General features: G+C 36.9%; 2 protein-coding genes across 5 annotated transcripts in view; one reads left to right on the plus strand and one right to left on the minus strand.

Annotated features, from left to right (window-relative positions):
* LOC125776690 (uncharacterized) overlaps positions 1 to 18679 on the minus strand; it is a 436599-nt gene that overhangs the window by 394373 nt on the left and 23547 nt on the right. The gene's annotated exons all lie outside the window — the stretch shown is intronic.
* The window catches only part of LOC115066129 (synaptosomal-associated protein 25), a 176712-nt gene that overhangs the window by 104947 nt on the left and 53086 nt on the right, over positions 1 to 18679 (plus strand). For all 3 annotated transcript variants that reach the window (XM_049450267.1, XM_049450268.1, XM_049450269.1), the window contains 2 exons: positions 10096 to 10213; positions 10270 to 10398. In XM_049450267.1, the coding sequence (XP_049306224.1) occupies positions 10096 to 10213; positions 10270 to 10398 (247 nt within the window). The remainder of the gene's footprint in view (positions 1 to 10095; positions 10214 to 10269; positions 10399 to 18679) is intronic.

The following is an 18679-nucleotide window of genomic DNA, read 5'->3' on the forward strand; positions in this document are numbered from 1 at the left end:
ATATCCGAGGCTGATTGTTGATTTTCATTGGTAAGATTTTTTTACGTGGCGGGTCCCAAACCCAGCGCACAACCCTGCGCAGGGGATATTTCGCCTTCTCACTTTAACTCGCCTTCAAACGGATGTTCTTAGGCTACCCAGAGGATACTTGGTCAAAGACCGGAAGACGTGAGCTGCTTGAGTCATATGTAAAAGAATCGTTTCTGGCCACTCCCAAGTGAATGGCGATCAGAGAACTTTTCTCATTTGCGTGAACTTCTACACATGACTCCATCTTACGCCCTTTACGAACTTGTAATTTTGTTTGTACTAAGAAACTCGCATGCCAAGTTTCATCAAGATACCTCAATTTTTACTCAAGGTACAGCTTGCACGGCCGGACGTACAAACAGACAGTCAGCTGTATTTCAATTTTTCTCCTCATCCTTATCATTTATACACGTATAACCTTATTTATATCATGTTTAGCTTTAGGTGATACCTACAACCGTTAGGTGAATAAAACTATTGTACATATCATCAAAATCACTTAAGAAAGAATATCCAAATTCGCTCAGATCGAAGTGCTAAGCCCCACAACTGAAACTGTAAAAACAGGTGGTAACCCCTCCCACTCCTTGAAAACTACCAATAGCACGATAAAAAAAATTATTACTCCAGAGGTATTAAATTTTACACGTCGGATGACCCCTTTATTGGAGCCGGGTTGAAAAATGGACGATCGGTGTCACACTGCCCGAATTTCAGTGAAAAGCCATATCTCAGGGCCTACTCGTCCGATATAGACCAAATTTGGTATATAATGATACCTTGACATTTACATATATTAGAGAGCTGCAACAAATACATAACTTTCGTGCAAACTCGACTAGGTATTCAGATATTGTTTGAATCAAACTTTTAACTATGGTTAAGGGCTAAGGGTCGAGTCCAAGCCTAATGTGCTGTTCGCGAAACTTGAATTTCAGAAGTGATGAGAACCAATCACTGAATTTGTATTTACTTTATTTTATTTTATTTTATTTTTTAATTCACAATGCCATCAAAAGAAAATTCTGTTTCTGAGAACATTGGCAATGTCAAGTAAACATTGTCTGACAGACACAAAGGCCGAAGTTTTGTATAAAATGTTATGTCAGAAATTATAAAGCCGGATGAAACTGTACACCTCCCAGTACAGTTTGTTTACTGCCCGACTTGCTTAAAAGTATTAAACTACTGCAATGGTCAGACGTCTAACCTAGTTCGTCATGAAATATGAAGAACTTAAAGATGTATTAAATATCTTTGTAAGTAGGGGTGAAGCTTAAGCTACAATCCACATCTCTATTTCATGAGGTCTATGGGTGAGAATTTTTATTAAGAAGCTGGGCAATCTTTTTTAGAAATATGTTGTCCAGAATGTGGACCAATTTAAATACATTGCTGACAGGGGACATAATAATATTAAAGATTACATCAAAACATAAGCCTACATTTGCAGGAGCCATCTATTTTCAAATGTTTTAGACGAGACATTCGCTGACATAAAAGAATTCACCGTTTACTTAGAGTCTTGTCAAATATTATAAAAAAAAAACAGAATTCCTGCATATTTTTTCCACTTCATTGAAAGCATAATTAAACAAGTAAGAAGGCCTCAGTTCGGGTACAACCGAACATTTTATACTCTTGCTACTTGCAAGAATCAAAGCCAGGGAATATAGAGTAAAGTCATCCGGATGTTCGAAAATCCGACATTTTCGATCAACAGTAAACTATTGGGCTTGAACAGTTTTTAGGCATATTCGGTAGGCATGTAAATGACATATAGGAAATTTTATTTGCTACAAAAAAGATCTGACGGCAAAATCGCTATCATTAATATTTCTCGAGGTTTTCGGCTTTTTAAGTAAGGCTGTATGGAGTTTTCATAGATTATTTCATACCAAATGATATCACAATTCGCATTACATTTCTCTAAAAAGAATAATTAAATTGATTATCGAAAACAATAATTTAATAAAAACTATCAAAATAATTTGGGGTATCCGCAAAGGAATACTAATACGAACCAAAAATATCCCAATCGCCCATAACCAATAGACGTGGATCAATCAATTGAAGTAATAAATAACCCCATACCTATACAAACAAACCAAGCACATGCTAGAAGTAACAGATATAAATGGCAAACCAATTATCAACAAACCAATATACCAAAGAGGACATTGGTGAAAACAATTTTTTAGGATAAATTTTGATTTACCCAATATTATATGAACAAATACGAAAACCAGGCAAATCATTAGAATTTTAATGGATACAGGGCAACCGGTTCTTATATAACGGGTGATTTTTTTGAGGTTAGGATTTTCATGCATTAGTATTTGACAGATCACGTGGGATTTCAGACATGGTGTCAAAGAGAAAGATGCTCAGTATGCTTTGACATTTCATCATGAATAGACTTACTAACTGCCATCAACGTCGAATTTTCAGTGAATGGGCCCTAGAAAAGTTGGCAGAAAATCCGCTTTTTTATCGACAAATTTTGTTCAGCGATGAGGCTCATTTCTGGTTGAATGGCTACGTAAATAAGCAAAATTGCCGCATTTGGGGTGAAGAGCAACCAGAAGCCGTTCAAGAACTGCCCATGCATCCCGAAAAATGCACTGTTTGGTGTGGTTTGTACGCTGGTGGAATCATTGGACCGTATTTTTTCAAAGATGCTGTTGGCGATCGCTATCGTTCGATGCTAACAAACTTTTTGTTGCCAAAAATGGAAGAACTGAACTTGGTTGACATGTGGTTTCAACAAGATGGCGCTACATGCCACACAGCTCGCGATTCTATGGCCATTTTGAGGGAAAACTTCGGACAACAATTCATCTCAAGAAATGGACCCGTAAGTTGGCCACCAAGATCATGCGATTTAACGCCTTTAGACTATTTTTTGTGGGGCTACGTCAAGTCTAAAGTCTACAGAAATAAGCCAGCAACTATTCCAGCTTTGGAAGACAACATTTCCGAAGAAATTCGGGCTATTCCGGCCGAAATGCTCGAAAAAGTTGCCCAAAATTGGACTTTCCGAATGGACCACCTAAGACGCAGCCGCGGTCAACATTTAAATGAAATTATCTTCAAAAAGTAAATGTCATGAACCAATCTAACGTTTCAAATAAAGAACCGATGAGATTTTGCAAATTTTATGCGTTTTTTTTTTAAAAAAAAGTTATCAAGCTCTTAAAAAATCACCCTTTATTTATCTATACTAATATTATAAAGAGGAAAGATTTGTACCTATTTTTGTATGTTTGTAATGAATAGGCTCAAAAAGTACTGGGCCGATTTAAAAAATTCTTTCACCAATGGAATGCTACGTTCTTCCAATTTGACATAGGCTACATTTCATTTTGAAAAAAGTTAGGGATCCTTGGTAAAATTTGAACAATGTAACCGAAGGAGTAGAAAAATGAGGAGTAGAAAAATGAGTCTTAAAATGTCGAATGCGCTGCCGAAATTATTAGCGATAGAACAAAATAATGTACAACAATATTGAAGAACATCATAATGTCTACAAAAAACTCCGCGGTAGCATATGTCCAACTATTGTAGTTATGTCACTACAACAACTTTTTTCACTTTAAACATTAATGAAAATGCTAACCAAATTTCAACCATGCTATTTATGTGTTTATATTAATCCTTATCCATACAAATTATTTTATGGTCAAGACCATTTAACTACCTATAAAATAGTTTTTAAATTATTTAAATTGGACTTTCCATTCAAAAGATATTACGAATTAAAAACTTCAAACAGTAAACAATACCGCCGTAGCGTCGTGGCCGTTGTTTGCGATGCAGTCTGAAAAGCGCGCCGGGCCAGAAAATGTAAAGTATAGAGAAGGTGCAAATTGAATTCTGTATGATGTTCGATTTGGCGGCTAACAGAGCCGATAGAATCAAAGTAAGGAATTCGCCGTAGTCGCTGCTATTTAGCAGAATTGAACACGTGCAGTGCCAAAAATTTATGTAAAACGACTTAATTCATGCCAGAATAAGTAAAGAGAAATGCTTTGAAGAAACATATAGAAAGCATTCTCTGAGTCACATATGCGTGATTATTTTGTATTATATGAACCATTGTTTTCTGGAAAATAGTAAAAGTTTTAATTATTTTTACAAAATCGGGAAAAATTAGGAAACGTTATTTTAATTTTATTTTTCTCTAATTTAATTTTTTAATTCTTAAATAAATTAATATTTCAAATAAATTATAATTACTTCGACTATTAAAAAGTGAGAAGAAAATTGATGACCTTCATGAAATATGCATATTCGCATTATTTCGTTATAATTTCCATATTTGTACCAATAGAATTTCTATGACACATGCATATGTACATTAGGGTGTGTCATTCTGAGGCAACCTTTTTTTTCAACTGAAAAACAGGCTCAAAACTTTCGAAAATGTGTAAAAAAAAAGTCACTCAAAAGATGAGCTCTTAATATTAATATTAAGAAGTGCCTATTTCAAATTTCTGTTTTCCATACCTTACTCCCGTCGCTCCCGCTACATCGCTCTCACCACCCGACGTGGAATCATCCACGACTGTTGAAGCGGCGGATTCTCCGCTTCCAGCGAGGGCCTTCGTCCTCCTCTTCCGTCCCGGAGGCATCCTACTATCCGACTTACCCTCAGTCGAAACTGATCCGCTGGCGTACCACTAGCGTAGAAGGCTCACGGACAAAAAGATTCTAGAACAGCTGCTCTCCAGATGCGTGCGTCTGAACGCGCTGAAAAGTGCGACCCACGCAAAGGCCCGCTCAGTAGCAGCGGCCTCCCAAACGGTCGATTATAGCGTGCCCGCAGTGGCACAGCCCACAACCCCAACCAGTGGTCGGATTAAGGCCACTCAAATGGCTGCCGGCCGGACAATGTCCCCGAAACGGTCCGAGAGACGACCGATGTGGCGCTGAGCCGAATCGCACCGTGGGCTAAACGGTTCGCTGGTTTGACGGTTAGTCCTCACAGGAGTCGCAATCTCCAACACTGGACAGACGCTAGCACCCTGTGAGCAAACTGTGCAGATCCTCCTGTCACCGAGCCAACTAAGCGCCAGATGCTCAGCACAGAACTATTGGCGGGCAGTCCAGTCAGCAAGAGTGCCAACAACACGGAGCTAGATTGGGACCGTGCGAAGTTTCCGCCAATAACAACAACTCTTACGTTGTCCGTACATAACTTAATAATAATAATAAAAACTAACCGCTATATTATTCGCTGACCGTACACAAAAAGGCACAAAAATGTGTAACCGCACGAAAACACTCGCGGTCAATAACCCACGTGGAAATCGCACAAACAATTTCACTGAAACCGCTACGCACACGCGCCAGGCAATAACGGCGCCATCTAAATCGCGTAAACAAATGACCGCACAAAAGAGAATCGAAAAATCACCGAAAAATACACTACCAAATCACAACGATGCGCACGCACGTCTATCCGCGTCGACAGTCAACTAACGAATGCATCACTGTAGACAGTCATAACTTCGAAGTCGTGGATAATTTCGTCTGTCTTGGAACCAGCATCAACACCAACAACAACGTCAGTCTCGAAATCCAAAGCAGAATATCTCTTGTCAGGTACGACTTTGGACCGAGCAGGCAATTGATGTATATATACGAACTAGTCCCTCAGTTTTTAAGATAACGTTTTGGAATTTTGCAAACGTCATTTTCTCTTCAAGAAGCTGCTCATTTGTCGGAACTGCTGATATCGGACCACTATAACATATAGCAGCCATACAAACTGAACGATCGGAATCAAGTTCTTGTATGAAAAACTTTTGCATTTGACAAAGTATCTTCACAAAAGTTGGCACAGATTATTTTCTAGGGCAACAAAAAATTGTTCAGATCAGTTACATATAGCATATAGCTGTAGTTAACTGAACGATCGGAAAAAAGTTCTTGTGTGGAAAACTTTTGCATTTGACAAGATATATTCATTTGGTATAGACTATTTTCTAAGGCAACGATGTAATCTCCGAAGAAATTATTCAGATCGGCTTACTATAGCATATAACTGCCATACAAACCGAACGATCAGAATCAAGGGCTTGTATGGAAAACTTGCGCATTTGACGTGGTACATATCTTCACGAAATTTGATATGGATTACTCCTTAAGGCAGTGGTTCCCAAACTTATTTTGTCTACCGCCCACTTTGAGAATAAATATTTTTTTAGCGCCCCCCATTTTTTCACCTATTTAAAAACCACTATAACTTCAAATTAATTATTGTGACCTATATATGTATATTCACGGAGAATTCTAAACGAAACTTTTACTATAACCAGCAACTTGAAACCTGAGCGCAGTAGGTAATATAAAACGGCGCTTAGGTCTCAAGATAACTCTTACGGACTCCACCTGCCAATAAGAATGATTATTGAAACACAACTTTATAGTATTAAAACAGAGAATCTTTTATTAAAACTAAAACTAAAATAATCGATCCATATATAAAAACTAATGTGAAGGATGAATCTGATGCTGTTTAATAAGTTTGTTAATATCAGGTTCCAATTTACTCAAGAACAGTCGCAAGTCGCCACGTTCGGTAACAAGCAAACGATTTCTATTTTTAGTAAGCAGTGTTGTCACAGCACTAAATCCACGTTCACATAAATATGACGATGGGAATGCTGTCAAGAATCGTTGAACGATTGATCCTGGGTACAATTGCGAGATCGGTTTTTGTAGCCAAAATTCTTGGTAACCATTTTTGAACTTGATTTTTATTTCCTCGTTTGTTGTCAATTCTATAAGTTCTTCTTCCAGCTGAGGTGATATTGCTGTGTTGACATTTGAAAACGGATCCAACACCCAGTCTGGTATTTCCCAGCTCAAAATGTCCTGGTATCGTTCGGTGAAGTCAATGTGGAGGTTTTCCAAATGTTGGCAGTAGGCAAACAATTCGTCGTTACTGCATGATACTGATATATTCGGAAAATTGTAAAACTCACGTCTGCCCAGATTCTTTTTGTGTAGAAGCAGTTTGGCTGCGAAAGCAGCAACGACGTTTTTTGTTTAAATTACGGTCATAGTTCTTCACATATTTTCTCATCTTTAATAAACCTCACGTAAGACAACAACAATACTTCATTAGTTGGTAAAGTGGACTCATCGAACTGAATTGAGAATTGGCTTGTCCCCAGGTGATCGCACAATGAGTCTTCAATGTTTTCAGCCACTTTTGCACAGAATTATTACTCAAAGGAATTTTTCGGATAATATTTGCGGCCGGTTTATGAAGCACAGTAGTTATTACTTCATTTATTGCTGGCAATATTAACTCTTCTCCGATGTTATGTGGTTTGCCTTTTTGAGCAATTAACAAAGAGATATTGTACGAAGCTCGAAGTCCGTCGTCATCTTGCTTAGCAGCCGCCGAAAATAGTTTTGCTACACTTGGCTGAGTATTATGCTTCTTCTCTAGGTCTTGAAAATATGCTACATTCTTATCTCTCTTATCTGGATGCATTTTATTCAAATGATCTTGCTTCATTCGAAAATGTTTTTAGACATAGAAGACACAAAGGCGAGGATGGGTTTGTGGGATTTTCAATGAATCCGAATTTAATGTATTCCGCACAGTATTGCCGTCTCTTTTTTTTTACTTCCGACATTGTTTTGCTTTGAGAAATACGTTTAACTTCGCGAGTAGTGTAAAGGAGGCGTAAGTTTCCACATAAAAGATTTAAGGAGTTTAAAAACTCAAAACGTGCGCTGCATCAGCTACCTACCCGACGTCGTTTCGCAAGTGATAAAATAAATTTTTCAAGAGCTCAAAGCATGCGCTACATCAGCTCGAACCTACCTACCCTACACCTTTGCGCAAATGATTATATTATGATAGAAAATGCCCACATACAGATTTGGCAATGGCAATAGCAATACGTTTGACAGTTAGTATTCTATAAATTCTATCCTGTCGAGATGCCCCGTTATGAAACGGAGCGACCGATTGACATGATTTTCATTTTTTCTATATTCAATAAAATAGGACAAATATACGAACTACGCGGAGAGAAATATAGAACCAAGTTTGAGCAATCTTTTAATTCATATTAGTTGATTTTCACAAGTTGTTGTTGAGAGTCGAGAGCTCATGTAGTCGTTGTCTAAGAGGCCTCCTAGCTAAATAAAATTACAAATAACCCCCCAGGCCTCTACACAACGGCCACATTTTCTTTCTGGGTCTCTTACCGCCCCCTTGACATCTGCAGCGCCCACAAGGGGGCGTTATCACCCACTTTGGGAACCCCTGCCTTATGGTAATAATATAATCTCAGATCGGATTACTATGCTATAGTTAGCATATATAGTATAGCTTCCATATAAACGGAACACATAGTTCCTAAAAGAAATGCATCTGTGAAGGGTATAATAGCTTCGGTGTAGAGGAAGTTAATGTTTTTTCTTGTTTTGGTTTTAATTAGTATTCCTTTGCGGATTTCTTAATATATTTTAAAGCTTTGGTAAAAATTTTACAGTTTTATTAAGCTATGCTATTCTTTTCGTAGTAACCTTAGGATTATGTAATACGGAATAGTAAAGGCATATGAATGTTACCCTAACTAGCAAGATATGTATAAAAAAACGTTAAGTGTTCGAGGAAGTGTATGATATGGAAGTATAACGGCTTCAATCCCAGTGGCTTTGAAATGGATGCATTTCATTTGCACGCAGAGAAGAGTTAAGGAACATATTCCTTATCGCTGTCACCCAAATGCGCGAACAAATCTTCATATGCAACGAACACAACACACCCCACATCTATCAGTAGCTAATATTAACCTTTAACTTAAGAGGTCAAATTTCGAAACGCAAATTTAGAGGTAGTAGTAAATTTTACACCATTTTGATTGTTAAAATTTATTAGGGATTTTTTTATTAAAATACTTACAAATTTCATCAAACTGATTTAAATTAATTCTAATTACTGTATTTGGAAAGCAAATTTTAAACTCTTTGTATTTCTTTGAAAAATTTGTCGTTTATTTTACAAGCCTTTTTTAGGATTATGAGAAAATCAAAACACAAGGTGTAAAATTTACTACCACGTCATTAGTTAAAGGTTAAAAAGCTATACCGGGTTTGCCCGGAAAGTAAAGAGACCTGCGACTTCGATTTTTGAACTCAGACCGTCGACTAAGTATTCGTTTAATTGACCAGATGTTAAATTTATCAAAATGTGTGGTTCACTACATTGTGACAGAGCACTTGAACATGCCCAAAGTGGGTGCGAAGATAGTCTGAAAAGTGCTCACTGACGACCAGAAATTGTGGCGAGTAGAAGTGGACCAAGAAAATTTGACATGTGGTAAAGTGACTCCCAATTTTTGAAAAACGACGACTGCATCGACGCAGAAAGATTCTACTTTGAAAGTTTTTAATTGAAATGGAATATTTTTTTTAAATCAACTCAATCCTATTACTTTACGAACTTGTACATCTAACATTCATACACATGTATGTATGTATTCATCAGCAGCAGATGTTGTTATAAGAAAACAGTCTTAAGAATAGGAAAAAAGAGAAATAAACAATATTATTTTTCCTTATAACTATAATGCATTGCAGTAAGAGTCCCAGCCGCTTAAAACCGTTAAAAATGACAGACAACGGTCTCATCATAGTTGCTGATATATTTTGAAAATTCATCCAAAATTTAAAGAACCCAAATGCAAATCTCTTCCCAAAATATTATTATTAGAAGATTGAGGAAGTCCGAGAACGGCCTTCATATTAAAGGGGAGGGAATAAAACTGACCGCAAATGCTTCGTTGGTCGCTTCATGCGAATGTCAATGCAATGCAATGAGAGAAATTGGGCACCTCTAGTGGAAGCACGAAGGCAGCAGCGAATATCTGCTTTTCAGGTTCTAACATACATAAGTTGTTTCAGATTTCAGTTTTTAGTTTTATATAGCAACTCCTAAGGTACCATTGAAACTCACCATATTTCTAATATTTTATACAATAAAACAATATTTTATACCACAATATATTTACATATAATATTATATTTTTTTAGAGCAATTGGACAGGATTGAAGAAGGAATGGATCAAATAAACGCTGATATGAGAGAAGCTGAAAAAAATTTGAGTGGAATGGAAAAATGCTGCGGAATTTGTGTTCTACCCTGCAATAAGTAAGATTTTATTTTTTGATAAATCTCTAATTTCACTTTTTTAATCGAAACAATAGGAGCCAATCATTTAAAGAAGATGATGGAACATGGAAAGGCAATGACGATGGAAAGGTTGTAAACAATCAACCTCAAAGAGTTATGGACGATAGAAATGGAATGATGGCCCAAGCGGGATATATAGGAAGGTAGTTATGCAAACGAAAATAATTCAAAATTAAGCATTTAATTTTTTTAAACTTTATTTATCTGAAGAATTCTTTGTTATGCCACAACTTTGGCATAATAATTTATGCTTGCTTATTCAAAGTATACATATAATGTTTGGTTGATTTTGCCTGTGATAACCGTATAGAAAAATTTAGTTGAACTGCTTAACTATTATACCCGTATTAAAAATACAGCCATATACATATAGGGTGATTTTTTAAGAGCTTGATAACTTTTTTTTAAAAAAAAACGCATAAAATTTGCAAAATCTCATCGGTTCTTTATTTGAAACGTTAGATTGGTTCATGACATTTACTTTTTGAAGATAATTTCATTTAAATGTTGACCGCGGCTGCGTCTTAGGTGGTCCATTCGGAAAGTCCAATTTTGGGCAACTTTTTCGAGCATTTCGGCCGGAATAGCCCGAATTTCTTCGGAAATGTTGTCTTCAAAAGCTGGAATAGTTGCTGGCTTATTTCTGTAGACTTTAGACTTGACGTAGCCCCACAAAAAATAGTCTAAAGGCGTTAAATCGCATGATCTTGGTGGCCAACTTACGGGTCCATTTCTTGAGATGAATTGTTGTCCGAAGTTTTCCCTCAAAATGGCCATAGAATCGCGAGCTGTGTGGCATGTAGCGCCATCTTGTTGAAACCACATGTCAACCAAGTTCAGTTCTTCCATTTTTGGCAACAAAAAGTTTGTTAGCATCGAACGATAGCGATCGCCATTCACCGTAACGTTGCGTCCAACAGCATCTTTGAAAAAATACGGTCCAATGATTCCACCAGCGTACAAACCACACCAAACAGTGCATTTTTCGGGATGCATGGGCAGTTCTTGAACGGCTTCTGGTTGCTCTTCACCCCAAATGCGGCAATTTTGCTTATTTACGTAGCCATTCAACCAGAAATGAGCCTCATCGCTGAACAAAATTAAAGCGCGAAACACATTTCGAACCGAACACTGATTTTGGTAATAAAATTCAATGATTTGCAAGCGTTGCTCGTTAGTAAGTCTATTCATGATGAAATGTCAAAGCATACTGAGCATCTTTCTCTTTGACACCATGTCTGAAATCCCACGTGATCTGTCAAATACTAATGCATGAAAATCCTAACCTCAAAAAAATCACCCGTTACATCCATTCTTGAAATTCCATTTACATTGTGGTTTGTGATTTGATTTGTATAAATTTTAAAAGAAGATTAACAAAACATACAGACAAAACATATAGACAAACTTACTATTTATCTAATGATCGTAAACGACTTACTTACGAAAGGATCATCACAGTTTGGGTCAAAAATACTATCGCGCAAATCAGTTCTGGATGAGAGTATATAAGTAAGTATTAGTATATCTTTTTTTATCGGTTTCAATTCCATATAATAAAATTTTAATATCTATCCGGATTTTTTCACTTTATAATGTATTAAGTTGCTGGCGACTCCAAAGTTATGATTGTCAACAAGGACGTGTGAGCCAAGTCGCGAATGCGAAGAATGAATGTCGTCCATTACATGTATTACAACATCACTGATCTGCTTGGTAGCTTTCTTGATCCGGAGACAGCCCGGAGCTTTATGAATTTTCCTATGCTGGAATCTAGTACAACAGATAACCATATTTCGTGTCTCGGCCAAGTCGATCAGCCTCAATCCATTTGGAGATGTTTAAACATGAAGGCTGAATTTACCGACCGTTGGGCCAAGAGTACCTTCTATACCCACGATGGCGTTAAAGTCACCATGCACAATTTTTACATCATGGCGCGGGCAGTCGCCATATCGTCATTTTGGTTACATTGCCCTTCTCTTCCGCCGGGGCGTGGGTTCGAATCAGTGTTACGTTGAATAATTTTGTTCTGCTGCGCATTGTGACGAAACGCTCATCCACATGTAATTTCACTTAAAAGTGGGGTGGCCAACTTTGACCTCGGCTCATAAAAAGTTTATCTCTCCGGAGTATTTAGGAATTCATTTATCGCCCTTTTAGTAGTTTATATTTGGATTAACCCCTTGACGTATTTCCACGAGCCTGGCTCGTGGTACAATTTCCGTGCCTAACATGATTATCACGAGCCTGGCTCGTGGTGTGTAGAAGTGTACATTTGGTGAAGAGAATTGAAATTTTCCCGTTATTTTCGGCAAATAATGTAAACAAAAAACATTGCTTCAGTTGAGTGCTTTGTCTACTGCAGATCAGTTTTATAATGATCGTATTAAATCGTAGTAGTTTATTTTATGTAAATTTGTAAAACAAGTGTGCGACAGTTCGTAAGCATCAAAACTGGATTGTTTAGTGCAAGTTGCGTGCGAACAGTTATAAGCGAACATAGCATATAGCTGCTATACAAAGAATGATCAGAATCAAATGCTTGCATGGGAAACTTCCTCATTTGACGATATATCTTCACGAAATTTGGTATAGATTATTTTCTAAGGCAACAATGTAATCTCTGAAGAAATTGTTCAGATCGGTTAACTATAGCATATAGCTGCCATACAAACCGAACGATCGGAACCAAGGGTTTGTATGGACAACTTTCGCATTTGACGTGGTATCTTCACGAAATTTCACATCGATTACTGCTTAAGGTAATAAGATCATTTCCGAAAAAAATGTTCAGATCGGATTACTATAGCATATAGCTTCCTTACAAACTGAACACATAGCTACTAAAAGAAATGCACCTGTGAAGGGTATATTAGCTTCGGTGCAGCCGAAGTTAACGTTTTTTCTTGTTTTTATTATCAAAGAGAAAAATTTGTATCTCACTTCTAAATACTTGTAAAAGTGTTTCGTTTTATAAGTTTTATACAAATATATACCTATGATTTTTTTAAAAACGTTTCAAAAAAAATCTAGGTAAGTCACACACCGCACCACAACTTTTCAAGGCACGACGTGCCGAATATGCGTAGCCCCGTACTTATAGCTGACTTTGGACAGAAAATATCGGTCAATATGAGAGATATATAATTGAAATTTGAGAACTTTCTTTCATGATCCTAGTAACTCTGTGTTTCAAAAAGAGGTTCACGAAATATAAAGACTTTCGAACCTCTGCCATTCTCCATATCTTAATGAAATTGATAGAGCATTTTTTATACATAATACGAGGGCTGTCCGATAAATAACCGACCTAACCATAATGCACGCGACTTTTTCAAAATTTTTTTTTTTATTTTTCTACATAGTCTCCTTATAACTCCACACACTTCTCCCAGCGATGCTCCAATCTCTGCAACTCTTCCAAATAGTACTTGGCGTCTTTGTCTGCAAAATACGAGTTCACGAAAGAGATTGCCTCGTCATTTGACGAAAATCTCTGCCCGCCGAATGCAGTTTTAAGTTGAGGAAACAAAAAAAAATTGCTTGGTGCTAGATCCGTTGAATAAGGTGGATGGTCAAGCAGTTCGAACCGCAATTCGTGGATTTTTGCCATGGCGACTGTTGAGGTGTGAGATGGTGCGTTGTCTTGGTGGAACAAGACTTTCTTTTTTTGCAAATGTGGCCGATTTTTCGAAATTTCTTCCTTTAGTTTGTCCAATAATGATGCGTAGTATGCTCCTGTTATAGTTTTTCCTTTTTCAAGATAGTCGATAAAAATAATTCCACGGCTATCCCAAAAAACACTCGCCATCACTTCCCCAGCCGAATACACAGCTTTAGGTTTTTTTGGGACTGGTTCTCCCCCTTTTCAATCCACTGTTTAGATTGGTTTTTTGTTTCGGGCGTATAATGATGAATCCAAGTTTCGTCTACAGTTATCAATCGGCGCCAAAACTCGGTCTTATTGCCTCTAAACTGAGCCAACAGAGCGCTGGAAATGTTCATGCGCGCACGTTTGTGGTCTAGCTAAGCAAACGCGGCACCCAACGCGCGGACAGCTTTCTCATGCCCAAATCTTGGTTTAATATGTGACAAACAGTTTCTTTTGACATCTTCATAATCTCAGCTATTTCCCTAACTTTAATCCGGCGGTCGTCTAGTACCAATTGATGAACTTTAGCGATGTTATCGTTAGTGGTTACAGTTTTTGGACGCCCAGGACGTTCATCATCTTCCAAGCTCCTGCGACCACGTGTAAATTCAGCTGCCCAAAATTTTACGATGGTAAACGATGGTGCAGAGTCACCATACACAGAGTTCAACTCATCTTTTATTTGTGAAGGCGTATTGCCTTTCAAAAATAAAAATTTAATTACAGCTCGATATTCAATTTTTTCCATTTTGGGGAAATCACCGAAATAGACTCACAAAAACGACTGTCAACAGATAATTTCGCAAGATAAATTTCTGAAATTTGGCGAGTAGCTATTATAATATGCACAATTTGAAGTAGAAACTTTTTTTCAGATGTGCCGCTAGCTTCACGTTGAGGTCGGTTATTTATCGGACAGCCCTCGTAGTGTATCTTTCTGCCGAAAATGGATTAATTTGTGCCAGTTAATATCTTATATGTATTACATCCCACTCATTTCAACATGTTTCTTAAATAATATTAGTTTATGGCCTTCAATATAAGTCAAAAAGATACCAAATTTGATTATAATACAATGATCTAATGGAATAATTGATATTTTAAAGCATTTAATTCTTCCTCACTGGATTAGTTTTTCTTTGTTATTTTTCCTCCTTTTATTGTTCGCTCTGTGTTTTTGGTTACGTTTATACCGAAAACTTTTTCTAGTAGTGATTTTTTAGGGAGAGAATTTAGTATACCGTCCCAGGATATCAAGGATAAAAAGGATATGGTCGGATAGAGGAGATTATACTGATCAAGGATATATATGGTTATAGCCGCAGGAAGCTTATAGTTTCCGAGTTATTCGCTTTTAAAGTTTAAAATTTGCAATATTTTATTTACATATTTTCGAAATATAAAATTAATTTTGCACTTGTATTTTTCAATTTTATATACACTAACACATCACTTATTCATTTGCACACATTTATTTTATAGACTATAGTGCAAAAATTGGTTTTAATATGCATTTCAATTATTGTTGAATTATTATTATTTTAGAATAACAAATAAAATACAAATTGTCAAACAATCAGTATTACCTTATCGACATCATATGTAAAAATAAATTTGTCAAATAATCAGTGTTACCATACTAACCTAACCTAACTAACATACCCTCTATGACATTGCTACTTCTTCGCGTAGAACTCCTTTCTGCGTGGGCGGCCTTCGACCGCGCTTCAAAAAAAAAATAACCCTAGTCGGTCCAACACCAGGGTGTACTAAATTTTTTTCGCGTAGAACTCCTTTTTGCGTGGGCGGCTTTCGGCCGCGCTTCAAAAAAAAAAATAACCCTGGTCGGTCCAACACCGGGTGTATACATTTTTTTTTCTCCCGTAGAACTCATTTTTACATTGGCGGCCTTCAGGCTGCTTAAATTTTTAATATACTTTTTATTGTTTATCAACGATTATGTTTCCTGTATTTAGGGTATAATATTTGCTTATATTTTTATACTCTCGCGACAAAGTTGCTAAGGAGAGTATTATAGTTTTGTTCACATAACCGTTGTTTGTAAGTCCTTAAACTAAAAGAGTCAGATATAGGGTTATATATACCAAAGTGATCAGGGTGACGAGTAGAGTTGAAATCCGGATGTCTGTCTGTCCGTCCGTCCGTGCAAGCTGTAACTTGAGTAAAAATTGAGATATCATTATGAAACTTGGTACACGTATTTCTTGGCTCCATAAGAAGGTTAAGTTCGAAGATGGGCCCACTGCCACGCCCACAAAATGGTGGAAACCGAAAACCGATAAAGTGTCATAACTAAGCCATAAATAACGATATTAAAGTGAAATTTGGCACAAAGGATCGCATTAGGGAGGGGCATATTTGGACGTAATTTTTTTGGAAAAGTGGGAGTGGCCCCGCCCCCTACTAAGCTTTTTGTACATATCTCGGAAACTACTATAGCTATGTCAACTAAACTCTATAGAGTCGTGTCCTTCAGGCATTTCCATATACAGTTCAGAAATGGAAGAAATCGGATAATAACCACGCCCACCTCCCATGCAAAGGTTATGTTGAAAATCACTAAAAGTGCGTTAACCGACTAACAAAAAACGTCAGAAACACTAAATTTTCCGAAAGAAATGGCAGAAGGAAGCTGCACCCAGACTTTTTTTAAAAATTGAAAATGGGCGTGGCGTCGCCCACTTATGGACCAAAACCCATATCTCAGGAACTACTCGACCGATTTCAATGAAATTCAGTATATAATATTTTCTTGACACTCTGATGACATGTACGAAATATGGGCGAAATCGGTTCACAACCACGCCTTCTTCCAATATAACACTATTTGAATTCCATCTGATGCCTTCTCTGTATAATATATACATTAGGAACCAATGATGATAGCGAAATAAAACTTTACACAAATACGGTATTTGAGCTGAGGTATCGCTTGTGGAAAAATTGTCGTGATCGGACTATAACTTTTCAAGGTCCCTTATATCGAACACGAAGAACTCAGTGCCTAACCTAACCTAACCTATTTTTTCACCGAAAATATCGGGAAATCTCTCAGAATTTAATTCTAATTAATTTTACAACAAAATAAAAAAATATGTAAATGACGGATAATGAAATCTCGATTATCACTTTATCATGCGAGAGTATAAAATGTTCGGTGACACCCGAACTTAGCCCTTCCTTACTTGTTTTTTCTATTTTTCGCTTTAGGGTGTACCTTTTTTTGTTTTTTATAAATCTGCCTTAACTTAGGGTTTAAGCAATCCTGCTTACTGCTTTAGGAAGCAGAAGGGGTATTGCGGAAAATAGTGCAAGTAGTTACTTGAATTTTTATTGTATTTGTAGTATGTGTGCATATACTCGTATACACAAATGAAAACCCGCAAGAAAAGGCAGCAATAGTATTATAGAATTGTTATATGATTTGAATATCGATTTTTTTTCTTATTCCGTTTCCTCCATTAAGATGTAGGAGAAATGAGAATACTGCTATTTTTTTTTATTTTTGCGTTTTGTTAACGTTCTGATTCCCGTTTTTTTTTGAAACTATTTAAACGGGGTTTACCAGTACAAACAAACATATGTATATGGTGTAAAAAATGAAAACGATACACTTACATTGACTCGCTTCAAGGGTCTTTTTGTTTTCGATTTTGGGGGGACAAGTAGGTGTATGTCTCCTTTATGTGTGTTTTGCGGTCAGTGGCCTCCATTTCTTTCTCTGTTCCTCTGTGCCATCTCCATTGTTGGTGTTGTGATCGCGTTCCAGCCCTCCAAGCGTGTTGATATTTTTGTTGTTTAACTTTGTTGGTTGAATTTCGCGCCCGTTTTCCGTTTATCGCGACCGTTTTAGTTATGTATACTTCAATATTTTTTTTATCGCGCCCGTTTGCTGGTTGCTGAACGTATATGTATGTATGTATATTTCAGTGCCACAACTCCACTCTTTGCTTTTTTAGTTCATTTTAAGCTCACCCCTTTTTTTCTTTTTTGGTTTTGTGGTCACTGCACTGCACTTATTGCACTATGTCTATGTATATTTTATAATAGAAAGCACTTTATACTTTTTTGTTTTGTGTTGTTGTTTACTGTATTGTCCACTGTATGTATATATGTTTGGTGGTATTGTCCACAGTTTTGTCACCTGATGTCTCACTGTTAACTGTTTTTGTAAAGTGCACTTCTGTGTATTGTATTAATATATGTGCAATTTTATTTTTTCTTCTAATTTTTTTCTTGTCACTTAACTTTTAGGTTTTTTTTTTCTTTTCACCACGTTTAATTTTATATTTATAATATATTTATTTATTTATATTATAATTTTTGTTTTTTCATTTCAATGTGTTCACTTTTAGTTTTATTCGTACGATGATTGTCCGAGTTCGTGGTCGAAATCAAAAAGAGGCTGGTGCCTTGTCCGTCGGTTCCTTTTGTTTTTTTTTGTATTGTGTTCTCATGTGTTTTTTTTTTTAATGAAGAAGGAAGCATCGAAAGCCTGAACCCAAGTCAGTGTGGAACTTTAATCCGAACTAAACCTGCTACTGTCTTGTACCGAACCCCCCCGGTACCACCGTCAAGTATTACGTCGGGAGGAAGGTTGAGTATTACTCATACGTACGTGATGGTCCTAATGCATTCAGTAGCAAGCTGCATTTACTTGGCCCCACCTCGGTTTGTCTTATACCCCCCTAGTACAGTGATTGTCACAAAATCCTCCTTGTGTGCTCCAGTCATGGTTTGTGTGTCGC

Source organism: Bactrocera dorsalis, chromosome 2 (assembly GCF_023373825.1).
Source record: "Bactrocera dorsalis isolate Fly_Bdor chromosome 2, ASM2337382v1, whole genome shotgun sequence".
Classification (NCBI taxonomy): Eukaryota; Metazoa; Arthropoda; class Insecta; order Diptera; family Tephritidae; genus Bactrocera; species Bactrocera dorsalis.